This window comes from Mauremys mutica, chromosome 20, assembly GCF_020497125.1.
Source record: "Mauremys mutica isolate MM-2020 ecotype Southern chromosome 20, ASM2049712v1, whole genome shotgun sequence".
Lineage (NCBI taxonomy): Eukaryota > Metazoa > Chordata > Testudines > Geoemydidae > Mauremys > Mauremys mutica.
This window is the reverse complement of record NC_059091.1, coordinates 3,421,199-3,437,053: the sequence shown is the minus strand read 5'-3', so window position 1 is coordinate 3,437,053 and position 15,855 is coordinate 3,421,199. Positions and strand designations below refer to the sequence as shown.

Below are 15,855 nucleotides of genomic sequence, written 5' to 3'. Positions count from 1 at the left end.
GACCCTCCTCCACTGCTAACTCCTGTCCTCCTCCCCCCAGTCCCTGAAGATCCTCGGGGAGAAGGTGTCCGAGATCAGCCTGAACCGGGACACCGTCTCCGAGATCCTGCGCTGCTTCCTCATGGCCTACGGGGCCGACGCCGACCTGTGCCACGGGCTGCGGACCAAGCCCTTCCAGGCGCTGCCCCCCGACCGCAAGGCGGCCATCCTGGCCTTCCTGGTCAATGAGCTCAACGGCAGCGCCCTCATCATCAAGTGAGGAGCGGGGGCCGGGCGGGGCCGCTGGGGCCCTGCAGCCTTGGGGGGGGCGCTGGCTAGAACAGGGATCAAAACCCAGCTGTTGCCTCTCATGGGGTGATGCAGGCCAGGGAGACTACATATCCCAGAAGGCATTGGGCTGCGTAGGGACTGTGCATAGGGTGACCAGACAGCAAGGGTGAAAAATCAGGACTGGGGTGGGGGGTAATAGGAGCCTATATGAGAGAGAGAGAGACCCAAAAATCCGGACTGTCCCTATAAAATCTGGCCACCCTAGCTGTGCAGGCCAGGGAGACTACATATCCCAGCGTGCATTGGGCTGCCTTGAGCCAAATGATGGTGCAAGTCAGGGAAACTACATATCCCATCATGCATTGGGCGAAGCGCTCAGGGGGCTTGCGGACAAGAAGTCCCAGAATGCAGTACTGCCATCTGGCTCTGAGTAGGAAGCCAGGTGGGAGTGTTGCATGCTGGGACTCGTAGTCTCTGGGCTGCACTCTGCCCACCCCAGCCGTACATGCTCTGAACCGTTCCCGAGCACGTGATGGGCAGGGACCCAACAGGCTGGGCCTGGAGGCGAGATCCGGCCCTGGCACCCTGGAGGGTGTTGCTCCTTTGCCTTCCCGAGGGGGTGCAGGGTGGGGCGAGGTCCGGCCAGGGCTGCTTTGCTAAACTCGGGGCTGTCGTTGCAGTGAAATCGACAAGACTCTGGAGAACATGTCCAACTACAGGAGGAACAAATGGATCATCGAGGGCAAGCTACGCAGGTGGGTGCTACCGGGGGCTTCGGGCGGCAGGCTGGGTCGAGGAGGAGGCTGGGGGCAGAGGGGGACGGCGTTTCTGGTCAATTGATCTGCCGGATAATGTCAACTGACCTGCCTATTGTTCGACCAGAGTTAAATATTCCAGCGAGAGGCCCTGAAATAGGCACTGACCTACCTTTTGCGATCGCATCTGTCATCGGTTGGAACTTCATTTCGTCGTGTTTTCCGCTCTGAGCTTGAGTAGCTCGTCGTCTGGAATGAAGCACCAACGTCCGAGCCAGGGATACTCGGACCTCAGCGGTTCAGGAGCCAGATTAGTGCTCAGATTACCCAGCAGAGCCACTGCCGTGTGAATTCATTGTTTCATGGGCTAGATATTCCTATTGAAAGAATATCTAGTTTTTATTGATGATTCTCACTGCAAAATGACTGACGTCAGTTTATAACGTAGCAAAAGCATCCTGATTGGCTAATAGCTTAGACTGGCCAATAGTTAATTGGTCGCGAGTCTGTCTGAGGCTGGCTGATCTCAGGCGAAGCCTGCGGGAGGCCACGAACGCCTCCCGTTTTTCTGGTGCTGTGGTTTGTAGTTGGAAGAAGTCAGTGCTCTAAAATATTTGGCCATTTTTGACTGATGAATTGACCGATTCTTTTAGGACCAGTCAAATGCCCAGCCCTACTTCTGGCACAGAAACTTACGGGATGGCTATGGGGGGAGGGCAGCGGGGCTCCAGGCGTCTTGGTGAATTGGAAGGAAGCTGCTGCAGCCGCTCTGCCGCGGCAACATCTGAGTTCTCGGCCTGTTGGATCCAAACTGCGCGCCTGCCCCCAGCCCATGCGGGGGTTGGGTACCTGAGGGGCGGCAGGGAGTCGGTGTCCCCGGCTGGCATTCAGGATGTTCCCTGTGCGGCTCTGCAGGTTGAAAATCGCCCTGGCCAAGAAGACGGGCCGCCCGGAGTCCGAGATCACGGGCCTGGATGAGGGGCCCAGGCGGCGCAGCTCCCGGATCACGGAGGAGAACAGTGGCCTGGAGGCAGAGGAGGAAGAGAGCCGGGGCCGGAAATCCCGCAAGGATGAGGAGGTAGCCGCGTGGCAGGGCCAGGTCGACGGGAGTGGGGACGTTCGCCTCTGCCTTTCGGAGGCAGTGTCATTTAGTGGTTAGCAGGGGAGACAGGACTCCTGGGTTTTTTTCCCAGCTCTACCTCTGACTCGTGCAAGTCTCGCTCCCTGGTGCCTCAGTTTCCCCAGCTGTGCCATAGGGACAACAGCACAAGGGTGAACCAGAGCTGCTGATGTTCGAGGGGTAAAGGGGGGGGCTATTCCCCCATCTCCATAGAGGTCCTGTAGGCAGAGCCAGGGGAACATGGTGGGCAAGGGGGTGGGAATTCACTCCTCCTGACTGTCCCTTCTCCCGCTCAGGCCAGCATTCCTGCCTCCAGCGTCCCCGAGCTGGAGAGACAGATCGAGAAGCTAGCCAAGGTAAGGCTGGCCCCACTTGGGGTGGGGAGCTGGCAGCCTCTGGCTCTGGATCCCCCGGGACAGCCCCCAGCAGACGATGGCTCCCCCCCCGTTCACCCTCGTTTCCCTCCCCCAGAGGCAGATGTTCTTCCGGAAGAAGCTGCTCCACGCTTCGCAGACGCTGCGGGCCGCGGCGCTGGGCCAGGACCGCTACCGCCGGCGGTACTGGGTTCTGCCCCACCTGGGCGGGATCTTCGTGGAGGGCTCTGAGGCAGGTGAGCCGGGTCGGGGGCCTTGTGGGGAGGGGGGCTGTTACAGCAGAGGGGCTTGCACGGGTCTGAGCTCTTCCCGACCCCACCCTGCAGCTGCGGAGGAGGGGCCCAAGGACACGGCGGAGGAGGAAGAGGAGAAAGAGGCTGCCCCGGAGATCTGCCCCGTGAAGAAGGAACCGGTCGAGCTGCCCATCCGCAGCCGGCTGAAGTGCACGGCCTCCCGGGCGCGGGGCCGGCCGCGGAAAAGCAAAGAGGAGCCGGCCCGGCCGGGCAGGCCCAAGCCCCCACCCCTCAACGGGCTCCTGGAGGACTCGCTGCCCCCCTGCCAGAGCCAGCACGACCTGAGCCAGTCGGCCTTCCTGTCCTGGCTGAGCCAGACGCAGTCATCCCTGCTCAACGGCTCGGTCCTCACCCCGGACAGCAGCCCCGGGAAAGGGGACCCCAGCCCCCCTGCCCCCGAGGCGCCCGCCCTGGAGGAGAGCTTCCCAGAGACAGTGGAGAAACAGGGACCCTGGTTCAACCTGCTGCCCAGGACGCCCTGCCATGCCTCTCCCCCCCTCACTACCTCCTCGGAGGAGCCCCCGGCTAGAGCCGCCCCCCAACCTCGCAGCCTTCACCCCGGGGACCAGCCCAAGGCTACGGGCAGGCAGGTGAGAGCCGGCCGGGCGCCTGGGGCTGCTGCTGGAGTGGGCAGGAAAAGGAGTTTGGGGAATGGGACACGGGGAGGAGGGGGGCCTAGCAGATCCCTGTTGGCAGGCGCCTGTCTGGCTGACCCTGTGGGCACAGCTGGCACTGCCAAAGGGACCCTCGCCTCTGGCCCCTGTAGGTGTTGCTCTAAGCAGGGCTGGAAAGCCGCCCCGTCCCCTTCCCCTCGCCCCTGTGGCAGGATCTGGGCCCCGGGCAGGAGTCGGGGGGACTAGCTGGAGCCTGGCGGATCTGTGGGCTCCAGCTCCCTGGGGTGGGGCTGAATCTGGGGAGGAACCCACTTCCCCATATCCAGGGGGCTGCGAGGGGAGGAGTGGGGTGGTGGCTGGCCCCCGAGGAAGGGGGGCAGGAGCACAGACGAGGCCCATGGCAAGTGGGGGGTGCCCCGTGACGGGGGTCACTTAGATCCGGAGCTCCCGGGGGGCTGGAGGGACTGGCTCCCAGGGTGGGCGGCGGGGCTGGGGCGAGGGCTGTGCAGCCGGCACCTCTCACCCGCGCCGTCTCTCCTCCCAGCCGAATGGCCCCACGTCTCCCGCCCTCGCGTCCACGCCCGTCCACGCCAGCCCCAGGGTGCCCAGCGCGTGCCCGAGGGGCCGGGGCGGATCCGAGAAGGCCCAGGAGCCGCCGGGCCAGCCCAAGCGCCGGGGCCGGCCCCCCACCAAGTTCTTCAAGCAGATTGAGCAGAAGTATCTCACCCAGCTGATGGCGCAGCCCGTGCCCCCAGGTGAGGACACCCCCCACCCCCATCAGACATTGACCCCAGCGCTGCTCTTCTCTTCCCAGCCTGCCACCTTCCCTGCCCAGCCAGACTTCCCTTCCTTCCTTGCCTAGGGGAGGGTGGGTCTCCCTCTTGACATCGTCCATCGTCCCCCCCCCCCACCATTCACAGGGGGGCACCCAGCCTCGGGTGAAGCACAGGGTGACAGGAGACCACGTTCGCCCCCGTCTCATTGAGGGCCCAGAGCTGGGTTTGGGTGCCAATCAGGACTCCTGGGTGTCCCCTTCCCTGCCGTGCTGCAGGGCGGTGGGGATTGTCTCCCGTTCCCTGCTGGGGTCCCCTTCCCCTGCAGGGTGACTGGGAGCTGGCAGCCCCCCTCCAGTGCTCAGCCGGCTCCGTGGCTGCCTTGCAGAGATGCAGAGCGGCTGGTGGTGGCTCAAGGACCCGGAGGAGCTGGAGGCCGTGGCCCGAGCGCTGCACCCGCGGGGGATCCGCGAGAAGGCCCTGCACAAGCACCTCACCAAGCACAAGGAGTATCTGCGGGAGGTCTGCGCCCGCGCCACTGCCGGTGAGGACACGCCGGCCGGCCGTTGGGTGGGGGAGGGGGGAGAACCGGGCCGTGGGGGAGGGGGGGGTGAGGACGCCGGGCCGTTAACCCTGCCTCTCTCCCGCCCAGATCCCATCTTCCAGCCCCAGGCCGCCGGCCACCCCGTGTCTCAGGAAGCTTTGGCCAGGTGGTCCGTGACGGAGCGGGCCTACGAGATGGACCTCGCCCTCCTGCAGTGGGTGGAAGAGCTGGAGCAGCGGGTCCTGATGGCGGATCTGCAGATCCGGGTGAGGAGCCTGGCCCCCGCCCTGCGCTCCCCACCCCCATAGAGCTTGGGAGAGCTAGTGGGTGCTGCAGAAGGCACCCCTCCTTGCGGCTGCGGGGTGCGTTTGGCGCAGGGGGTGGGTCCCTGGCACAGGCGGCTGCCCCATCATGCCAGCGAACTCTTTCCCTGGTCCCTCCCCCCAGGGCCATGACCCCAAGGCAGCCCCGGGTGCTGCTGGGTAGCTGGTAAAGCCAGCTGGGATCTGAGCAGGCTGAACCCCCCCCAGCCCCCCGCTAAGGCTCTCTCTCCCCCCCAGGGCTGGACCTGTCCGAGCCCCGACTCGGCGCGGGACGACCTGCGGTACTGCGAGCACAAGCTGGGGGCCCTGGAGGACATCACCCTCAAGAACCGGCGGGAGGGGCTGCCCCCCTCCCGGGAGGCCACCAACCCCCTGGACCTGGCCGTCCTGCGGCTGGCGGCGCTGGAGCAGAACATGGAGCGCCGGTACCTGAAGGAGCCGCTGTGGCCGCCGCACGAGGTGGTGGTGGAGAAGGTCGTGCTGAGCAGCCCTGAGGCGCTGGACCTGGGCAGCACGGAGATGTGAGTGCCTGGCACGCGCGGGGGGGGGCAATGGGGTTTCCGGGACGCGGCTCCAGAGCACAGGCTGGGAGCCCAGACTCCTGGCTCTGGGATGGGGGTGGGGTCGAGTGGGTTAAAGCAGGGAAGTGCTGGGTGCCAGGACTCCTGGGTTCTCTTCCTAGCCATGTGGTTTAGGCAGATCCCTGTCTTTCTGTGCCTCAGTTTCCCTCTCTGGACAACCCGGACAGTAACCCCCTCCCCAGGGCTGGGTGGGGGGTGGCAGCAAGGGTTACTTAGCATGCAACCAGCTCCCTGTCAGGGCATCCTCCATGCACCAGGCTGTGTTTCTCTCCTCCCCCAGTGCCTACGAGATCACTCCCCGGATGCGGACGTGGCGCCAGACCCTGGAGCGGTGCCGGAGCGCGGCCCAGGTCTCCCTGTGTATCTACCAGCTGGAGAAATCCATTGCCTGGGAGAAGTCAGTCAACAAAGTGGTAAGGGGTCGGGGGGGGGGGGGCACATTCGATGGTTCCCGGATGTCAGGAGGTGCCAGGGATCAGGGGTAGTGCAGGGAAGACGTGGCACCCTGTGGAACTCCCTGCTGCAGGAGGGAGAGTCGGGGCTGGAACTCTGTTGGGGGAGCCACCATCCTACTGCAGGGGCGGGGAGGGGGTCAGGGCTGGATCCGGGCTGGATGGACCTAGTAGGGTAAGGGAGAAATACCTGGTTGGGCTGAGTTCCTGTCGGGGGCTGGGGGCCCGTCTCAGCCCACCCACCTCATGTGCTCCTTTGCCCCCAGACGTGTCTGGTGTGCCGGAAGGGGGATGACGACGAACACCTGCTGCTGTGTGACGGCTGCGACCGCGGCTGCCACCTCTACTGCCACCGGCCCAGGATGACGGAGGTGCCGGACGGGGACTGGTTCTGCTCCGTCTGCATCTCCCAGGTGCGTTCCCGTGGGAGCCCAGCTGGGCTTCGACCCCTGCGTGGCCTGAGCCGGGCTGTCCCCCTCACCGAGATCTTTCCAAGCCCAGATAACACCCTCTCTCCCCCACCCCTGCTGGGAGCCAGGGCTGCTGGGTGACCTCAGAGGAGCGTCTCCCCTCGTGCCTCAGTTTCCCTATTGTGCGGTTCGGGGGTGGGGAGCGACCGATTTCAGCGGGTGATCCCCCCCCGATCTCTCTTTCCTTGCAGGCGGGAGGCGAGTATTACGAGGACCCCAGTTCGCCCAGGCAGGGCAAGAAGCGGAAAAGCGGACGTCTCTTCGGGGGGGGCTTCCCGGAGGAGGAGGAGAGCCCCGGGCGCCGGGTCCTGCCGCGGAGGCGTGACACCCTGTCAGTGCCCCGCTACTCAGGGGAGGGCCTGTCCCCCTCCAAGCGGAGGAGACTGTCGCCACGTGGCCAGAGCAGCGACCTGACCTTCTGCGAGTACGTACCCTGGGGTGTGGCCCCCCCAGCGGGGGCGGGGCCCAGGGAGGGGGGCCGTGTGCATGCCCCAGCTGGGGTGGGGGCACTGTGCTCCCCAGTTTGGTACGTATCCCTGTGCTATGCCCCTCCCCTTCTGCAGGATCATCCTGATGGAGATGGAGTCTCAGGAGGACGCCTGGCCCTTCCTGGAGCCCGTCAACCCCCGGTTGGTGCCCGGCTACAGGAAAATCATCAAGAACCCCATGGACTTCGCCACCATGCGGACGCGGCTGCTGCGGGGCGAGTGAGTGTCGGGGCAGGGGACTCGGGGGCATCTCTGCAAGGAGCCAGAGGGCGGCGTGGACCTCGCAGGCTGGCACCGAGCATCCCTCCCCTTCCCCGGGCTGCAGAACCTACCTGCACCCATCTGGCTGCGTGGGGCTGGTGGGGGCTCCTCCTCCCCCTTCCCAAGGGCTGGCTAGACACCCCCCGGGCATCGCTGGGGCAGGGGAGCAGGATAGAGGGAAAGGGCCAGGATGGGTATGGGGGGATTCAGGCAATGGGGAGGGGGTGGCAGCGGAGGTCAGGGGAGCTGTTCCCTGCTCTGAGGCTGCTGTGATCCGGGGCGGGGGGGAGGACTCGGAGGTGACTCAGTCTCCCCGGCTGCTCCCTAGGTACGTGAGCTGCGAGGAATTCGCCGCCGATGCCACGCTGGTGTTCGACAACTGCCAGACCTTCAACGAGGACGACTCGGAGGTGGGCAAGGCCGGGTGCGCCATGCGGAGATTCTTCGAGAGCCGGTGGGAGGAATTTTATCAGGGAAAACACGCTCCTAACCCGTGAAGCGGGAGCCCAGGGGTGGGGTTGGGGACTGTGCCCCCTCCACGCTCCTGACCTGAGACCTGTCTCGTGCGGTTTGGGGTAGGGAGAGACACCCCCTCCCCCCCCCCCGCAAAAGAACTGACTCCGCTGGAGCCTATTTCGCTGCCTGCTGAATTCCCGACGGAGGCTGGTCCCGGCGCGGCGTGGAAAAGCCCCTCCCTCCCACACACACACATACCAAGGGGCTTGGGGTAACGGGGCGTCTCCACGGCCCGGCTGCTCCAGCCCCCCCGAGCCACCTGGACTCACGGACTGTGGAAGCCAAAAACGAAAGAAACCGGGCGATCGCTCGTCGGGTTCCTTTTCTACTTCACCACCACCTGACCCGGCAACCGAAGAAAGACGCCCCCCCGCCCCCTTGGCTGGGAGTATTTAACATAGCAATAGTTCGTAGTGACCGTGTATGAGGATGGCACTGCTGTGTGCTGTCCCTGAGGCATTAATGGCCAGTAAAGTGAACTCAACTCCTCGAGATTCGCGTCGAGCTTCACACCCGGACCCGCTCGCAACGACACTGGGATGCGCTGCTTCCACACACAGTCCTCCCCCCGTCCCCGGCTCGCTGCTTCCCTTCCGGGACCTTTCCATGCCTGCCCTTCTGTCCTTACCTTCCAGGGCCTTTCCATGCGCCCCCATTGCCCTTACCTTCCGGGGCCTTTCCATGCCCCCCCGCCCCTCATCATCCTTACCTTCTGGGACCTTTCCATGCCTGCCCTTCCGCCCTCACCTTCCTGGACCTTTCCATGCACCCTGTCCCTCATCGCCCTTACCTTCCGGGACCTTTCCATGCCTGCCCTCCATGCCCCCCGTCCCTCATCACCCTTACCTTCCGGGACCTTTCCATGCCTGCCCTTCCCTTCCAGGACTTTTCCATGCGCCCTGTCCCCCATTGCTCTTACCTTCCAGGACCTTTCCAGCCCTGCCCCTCTGCCCCCCTTATCCTCCTGGACCTTTCCAGGCCTGTCCCCGTCCCCCTTACCTTCCGGGACCTTTATACTACCCACCCTAATTCTCTCCCAACTCCCTCCCCTACATCAGGCCCTACCATTGCAGGACCTTTAGTGGGGGGGTGTCCCTGTTGTCCCCCCCCCCCACCGGGTCAGATCCTTCTCTGCTGTAGGACTGTCACACACACACACACACACCCCACACACACAAATAATAGGGGTTTGAGGGAGGATCGGACACCCCCACGGATCTGGCTACAGGGAGCTGGGCGGGGCTGAGCATCGGCCTGTAGCCGGTGGGGAGTGTGGGGGGTTCTGTGTGTGGGAGCCCCTTCCCTGCCCTGTTCCTCAGCAGGAACACCCCCACCCCCGGTGACCTAGGCTTGTTCATGGGATCCCAGCCTGAAGGGGTGTGTGCCCCTCCCCTCGCCGTGAGGACCCCCCCCCAGTAGGGCTTGTGGTGTTTGTTCTTCCTTCAACCCTCTTCTCCCCCTCCCCCCCCCCAGCTTCTGGGTTTGCACTTCAAGGGGGGCCCAGCCCAGCCCAGCTCCCCCCACCCTGCTGTGTGCTCTTCGCAGGCAGCACCCACCCTGCCTCGCAGGGGTAAAGAACGGGCAGGGGGAGCAGGGCAGGACCCGTCCCTCCAAGCCAGCAGCTGCCCCACACTGGGATGGGGGGGGGCCCCAAAGGGCTGGCAGAGCATAGGCAGCTCCAGGACCTCAGCCCCAGCCTCTCAGCATCTCCCCTGCCCCCCAGATTCCTGTTGACGGCTCCAGGGAGCCAGAGCTGTGGTTTTGATCCCCTCTGTCCCAGGACGGGCCACTCGGGCCAGCCCCCCGGCTATCCCCCCTGCCCCCCAAACCTCTGAATGGCTCTGCTGGCACCACCCAGTGTGCAAGCCCCGCCCCCACCCCCGTGCCACTCGCCAGGCCTGGGGGACCTCTTGGGGGCGGGGGTGCTTTGGCAAAGGTGCACCTGGAGGGGGGGGGCCAACCTTGCTCCCCGCCAACCTGCTCAGGGCAGGGGAAAGGCCTGGGGTGCCTGGGCCACGGGCCACTTGATCCCAATGGAGAGTCTCCCTCCACTCCGTGACCCCACCCTCGGCTTGGGTGCCGAGAGCTGGAGGTAAAGGCTCCCCCTCCCGCCCAGCAGCTGTCTAGGGGGGTTAGGCACCCAGCTTAAAATGGGGGGAGAGCACTCGGATCCCTGCAAGGATTGGCAGCAGCACCTCCCCAGTATTGAGGGTAATGTGTGATGGTGAATGCTGGGGGGTGGGCCAGGCCTGATCTAGGCAGGGGAGGCTGAGCTGGGTTGTCTTTGGAAATACCCTCCCGATAGCCCCCCCCCCCCATTAACCCTTTGCTCGTTCACTCTGCAGCCCTTGCTGGTCTCCCCCAGGCCTTTCCGGAAAGTGCGGGGGGGGGGGGTGTCCCTTGCCCTTCCCAGGTCTCAAGCCCTGTCTGGGGCTAGAGCGTCACGGAGGTGGAGTGACGGTGTGGAAATCAAGCCCTGGCCGCCCCCCAGCTCCTCAACCACGATATTACGGGTACTCGCTTTAGAGCGGCTAGTGGGCAGGCCCCAGCGGAGCCGCTTCACAGGCCAGTCCAGCTGTGCCACATCTGGGCCACACCCCCACCCCCTTCCCCCAGCCCGTCGCCCACTCACCACGAGCACTGAAATCAACTAACCTACCTTGGGGGGGTGGGAAGCCCTGAGATGGAAGCAGCCTCTGTCATGCATTCCCCCACCCCCCCCTCCCGTGGTCTTTAAAAAGTAGCCTTTTTTCTATCAAATAACCTCAAAAACTTTTTATTTTATTTTTTTGCTTTGAGATAAGAGGTGGATTTGAAGTCTATTTGAACTGACTTTATATTATGCATAAATATTTATATTTTATCTAAATAACTGCGCTGTAACAAACTTTTTTTTTTAAATAATTTGGATCTGTCAGGTGGTTTTTTTTTGTTTGTTTTTTTGGTTTGTGTTTTTGTTTTTGTCATGGAAAAGTTTTAGTCTCTGTAATGGTGTTGTGGTGTTTTAAAAAGGGTTGTTTTTTTTTCCCCCCTGATAAAAATGCCGTGAATTTTAAATCCCCACCTTCCCTCTTAGCCCCTGCCATCCCCTCAAAATTAATCCAGCCGTGTCTGAAATCCCACCCATCTATTCGTCCTTATTGGGGATGCACCAGAGTGTAAAAAGCCATTCTGGACTGAGTATGAGAAATGTTAAGATGCGGAATATATTTTATTTTTTAACCCTTAATGAGTTGGCTTTGTAAATTACATTTGGGGGGGGGTGTCTAGAACTGGCCTTCCCCCCTTCCCTCCCACCCCGTCTGTCTGATAAAACAGGAAGAACCAACCACGATAAAAGAAAAATATTCTGATGTTCCATGGAAAAGGAACAGGACTGGCTCTTTTTTATATAACCAAATGTGGTGTTTTAGTGACTTTTTGATAATGTACAGTTTTTGTGAATTTAAATTTATTTCTTTCTATATTTTTAGGACCAATCTCATTTTTAATAAGGTTTAAAGGAAAAAAAAATATTCTAGATTAACTCCTGTTTGTTGCCATGTGATGTTCCCACAAGTACAGCGGTAGAGAGTGCTTGTCAAGTTGCGAGAATAAAAACAAACCCACGTTTGATAGAGACAGTGTCGTCGGGGGTGTTTCTGGGGGGGGGCAGCTGGATGCGGGGGGAGGGGGAGAGCCCAGCTGGCTTTTCAGGGCTGAAGTTCAGGCTGCGTGTCGGGCAGGAAGAACGGGGATTAGGCAGAAGCAGTGCCCAGGGGAGTTGGGAGCATCGAGTCAAAGGGCTGTAGGGAAAAATTCCTCCGCTCCCTGTATATTTTTCCCTCGCTGTGGTCGGAATAGAAGCGCCCCTCCCTCATTTTATTACAGGGCGTTTAAAAAATCCCTGGTAACCCCCTTCCGGGCCGCTCCATCGCCCGACTCCCCAGCCCCTGCTGGAAAATCTCATCCCCAACGTTCAGTAGCCATGCCAGGCAGCGGGCAAAGGACAGCAGGCTGCGGCCAGGCCTTGCCCAGACCTTGTCCTGGTATAACAGGCTGGGGCGTGTTTCCTTCGCTCCAGCGTTGCTACCCGCGCAAGCCCCAGGCTGGGCACGGTTCCCCGGGGTGCAAGGGGCGAGTAACCGGGTAGCTAATTCCCTGGGGTGTGGCTTGGAGCACTCCCACGACAGTCCGACTGAGCCCAAGCCAGGCACTGGTGGGTAAATGAGGCTGTTATGGTTAGAAAGCTGAGCTGCCTAGGGGATTTGGGCACCCACTACAAGGAGTGGAACGTGGGCCTCTGTCCCCACCCCCCCTTCCCCCTCAGGTTACTGTGCCCATGCAGCCAGGAGCCTGCCTCCCTTTTAACTGGCTCCCAGGCCCGTGGAGCGGGAGCTGCTGCTGCAGAGGCGGCTGGCTGCCTGCACGCGCTGAGTCATGCCTGTGCAGCTGCTTCTGACGCATCTCAACCCGTCTGATCCGCTGGGCTCCTGCGCCGCCTCCTCGGCTTGGGAACGCAGGGAGGGAGCCTGGCCGCTGTGGCGCAGCAGGACCGAGCTGCAGCCTGCTGGGCCCGGGATGTGCTAGAAGGGCCTGGTTCCTGCTGCCCAGCCGGCTCCGTTCTCCTGAATTAACCCAGCTCGAGGAGGTGTGAGCCGGGGCCTGGCTGTGAGGCGAGCGTGTCAGGTCTCAGACCAGCTTCTACAACAGCGATGGCTTAAGAACAGAGCAATAGCCCAAGGGTCCAGCTAGCGCTGTATCCTGGTTCGGCCAATACTTCAGAGGGTGTGAGCAGAACAGGGCCGTTAGCCAGTGCTCCAGTCCCAGCTCTTGACAGAGGTTTAGCGCCACCCGGAGCACGGGGGGGGGGTTGTGTTCCTGCCAGTTGTGGCTAAGAGCGAGGGCTGGACCTCTATGAACTGAGCTCATCCTGCTTTTGGCCTTCACCGTGTCCCCTGGCAATGAGTTCCACAGGTTGTGACTAATGTTGCTGGAGGGCGCCCCCTGGTGGCGGAAGCCAGAATTGCTGCGGCTGCACTAACCGACTTTCCCAGCCAACCGCCGAACCACAGAGGAGACTGAGCCGACTTATTTCCCACCTTTTTATTTAAAAACAAAAACGTCCACATGAGCCGAGTGGGAGCTCCATCAGCGGCGGGGGATGGGGGCGGGGGGGGGGGGGAACAAGCCCGGCTGGAGCACAGAAGCGGCAAGAATACAAAACTAGAAACCTCGAGATTTTTTTTTAAAAAAACAAACCCAAAAACTTAAAAACCTGTACAAAATGCTCCTTGGTATAAATTAAAGGGTGCTACCTCCTGGGGGGCAAGACATGGCGGGGTGGGGAGCAGCACGGGGGGGTGTGGCAAAAGAGGTGGTTTAGCGGCCTGTTTCTCCAGCAGCCCAGCCCCCCCCGCCCAGCGGTTAGGGCCTCGAGCCAGCGCCGGCCTGCAGCCCTGTGGGGCAGGCGTGCGACCCCACAGCCGTGGGTGCCCTGTGTGATTTGGTGCCTGCGATGCGGCCGAGGCCAGAGGCGGGCGCTGGGATGGCCGCGGGTGCAGCGTGCAGGCTGAGACGGGGGCCGGCGCCCACTGCTTGAGGGGTGGTTCTGGGGCTCACAACCGCTGCCGCTCAAAGCTCGGAGCTGCCAATTTCAATGGGTGCCCCCCCACCCCAGCCCCGAGGCCTTGCACCCCCTCCCTCACGCTGACCCATACCCAGCCTGCCCGGCGAGCCCGGGATCTGCTTCCCCAGCTAACGCTCCTCTGCTGGGATTAAACCCCAGCCTGGGCTGGTCCCAAGGCACCAGCTGCTAGGCTGTGGCTTCCTGACCCCAGGCACCTGCGATGCCCATGGCAGGTGGGGTCGTGCCAGCGCCCGTGGCCTGGTCTTTAATGCCAGAGGCTGGTTTATCCTCCACACACACACCCCCACCCCCGTGGCTTCCCAGCACCTCTTTGGTTAGCTGCCAGGGTGTGAGCCCAGGTGGGACCTGCCCCCCCCCACCCCGCTCAAGCCCTAACCCCCACCCGCCCCAGGCAACGGAACAAAACACCATCTGACACCACCACCAGCGGGGCCCTGTCTGGCAAACAGGTGCCCCAGGAATTAGCAGCAACATTGTGAAACCATGAACCGGCGGAGAGTGGGGAACGGGCCACGGCTTTGCACCTCCAGCCCGGGGGGGGGGAGCTGGGGGGGCCCCTCAGGGTGCAACGTGCTGGAGCTGAGCCGCCGTGGGGGCGAGGTAGCTGTGTAGCCAGGGGCAGGGCGCATGTGGCAAATGTAACCACGAGCGTCGAATTCAGGAGCACCCAGAGCTTCACGGGGGGGTGGGGGGGTGCTGGCCAATGACGGGCAGCGCGCTGGGGGTGGGGGGTGGTGCTAAGCTAGGATCTGCCAGGCCTCAGGGACTGGCACAACTCAGGGCGTGTGGGCGAGGGGTCCGGGGGGAGTCTCTTGGGGATACCGGGACCCAGCTGCAGGCCCAGGCTGTTAATGGGGGAGCTAGACGCCGGCCGCCCCGCGCTCGCCCCTGAAGTGCAGGGGCTGGATCGGGCAGGGAACCATCAAGGCACAAGACTCAAAATCCAGCAGGATTCCGGCCCAGCCAGGCCCGACCCCCCCCTGCACCGGCAGTGGGGCGGCGGGGGGGGCAAATGGCCTCTTATTGTTGGGACCTGAACACCAGCAGTGGGGCGGGAGCCAGGGAACGACAGCGCCAACTGGGCACCCAGGTGGGACCCCCGAGCAGGGGCCGGCCTTGGCCCATGGCTGGGCTCGGCCTGCAGGGCCCCTGTGGCCGGGGAGAACCCGCCGCCTGGTGCGCTGGGGTGTGGTGGGGGCAGCGCTGAGACTAGCCCCCCCATGCACCCCAACACTCCAGCTCCCCCCTTCCTAGATACGACACGGGGCAGCAGCGGCCCCGGCTCTGCCCCGAGCCCCCCCCCGCGAGGGGGCGAATGGAGCCGAGAGCAGTGGGGTGGGGACAAGCAGGCCCCCCAGGGGGCAGGGAACCTAGCTCGAGGCAGGGGGGGTGGCTTTTAGGGTTCACTGCACTTTTGGGGGGTCCTACACTGCCCCACCCCCCGCCTGTTCCCTGACCCAGGCCTGGCGCCAGCTGCTTTGGTTGATGCCGGGCACCTCCGGCTGCCTGGAAATGGCCTGGTCACCGGGGGGGGGGGCTGATGCTGGGGGGCAGCGCCGTGGGGCCCAGCAATCTTTGGTTAACGGGACAAAACATTGAACCTGGCGTGGTGCCCCCCCCCGGCGTGTCGGGGGGGGCAGGAGGTTTATTGGCTGGGGGGGGACGGGCTAGGTGTTTGGGGCAGGTAACTAGCTGGAGAGGGGAGGGGGAGGTGTTACCAGGGCAACCTATTAGCTTATTTCTAACAAGCTCCCCCCCCCCCCCCGCCCGGGGTTGTTACAAACAAAGTGCTGAGGTGGGTTTTTTTGGAGGGGGGGGGCTTGGCTTTTGAGGGGATGCCCCCCCCCATGCAGCTGAAATGGACGAGGGACTCACCCGCACCGCCAGGCTGTGCCAGCTGGAGGCGCCAGCCGCTCCGGGCCCCCCCCCCCGGCAGCCATGGACAGGACACACAACCCCCCCCACACCGCAGAAGCAAACAGCAGGCCTGCGAGCCGGCGGGCGGGGGGGGGGCGTTCAGGGGCTGCACAACCAAAGACCCCAAAAAGCATCTCCACAGAAAAATCAAACTTAAACCTTCCTCAAATCCCCCCTCCCCCCGGCATTCATGTCACAAATCAATACAATAGTTTTTAAAAACCTGGATCAAACCATTTCAACCGAAGACGCCATCACGGCCAGCGACACCAACACACACCCCCAGCACTAGCGTGAGCAGGGACCCCCCCCCGCCAAACAGCTCCAAAAGGTGGAACTTAACACCCAGAACATGGGAGCAGCAAAAACCACAGCTCTGCCCCCCCCCGCCCCCGCCCAGCCAGGGGGCTGGGAAAGGACCAGGAAACTTTTTTTTTTTGTTTTTTGTTTTTTTTTTAAGGAAACTTACAAAAAA

The 15,855-nt window shown here is 62.9% G+C and overlaps 1 protein-coding gene across 3 annotated transcripts in view; it reads left to right on the top strand.

Moving 5' to 3' along the window:
* The window catches only part of BAZ2A (bromodomain adjacent to zinc finger domain 2A), a 30,260-nt gene extending 21,607 nt beyond the window's left edge, over nucleotides 1-8,653 (top strand). For all 3 annotated transcript variants that reach the window (XM_044995416.1, XM_044995418.1, XM_044995417.1), the window contains exons 15-29: nucleotides 41-255; nucleotides 951-1,025; nucleotides 1,941-2,103; nucleotides 2,442-2,501; nucleotides 2,617-2,755; nucleotides 2,846-3,402; nucleotides 3,971-4,181; nucleotides 4,588-4,743; nucleotides 4,852-5,009; nucleotides 5,304-5,587; nucleotides 5,928-6,060; nucleotides 6,366-6,512; nucleotides 6,761-6,993; nucleotides 7,133-7,276; nucleotides 7,647-8,653. In XM_044995416.1, the coding sequence (XP_044851351.1) occupies nucleotides 41-255; nucleotides 951-1,025; nucleotides 1,941-2,103; nucleotides 2,442-2,501; nucleotides 2,617-2,755; nucleotides 2,846-3,402; nucleotides 3,971-4,181; nucleotides 4,588-4,743; nucleotides 4,852-5,009; nucleotides 5,304-5,587; nucleotides 5,928-6,060; nucleotides 6,366-6,512; nucleotides 6,761-6,993; nucleotides 7,133-7,276; nucleotides 7,647-7,815 (2,844 nt within the window). In that variant the 3' untranslated portion in view covers nucleotides 7,816-8,653. The remainder of the gene's footprint in view (nucleotides 1-40; nucleotides 256-950; nucleotides 1,026-1,940; nucleotides 2,104-2,441; nucleotides 2,502-2,616; nucleotides 2,756-2,845; nucleotides 3,403-3,970; nucleotides 4,182-4,587; nucleotides 4,744-4,851; nucleotides 5,010-5,303; nucleotides 5,588-5,927; nucleotides 6,061-6,365; nucleotides 6,513-6,760; nucleotides 6,994-7,132; nucleotides 7,277-7,646) is intronic.
* Nucleotides 8,654-15,855: the final 7,202 nt, after the last annotated feature.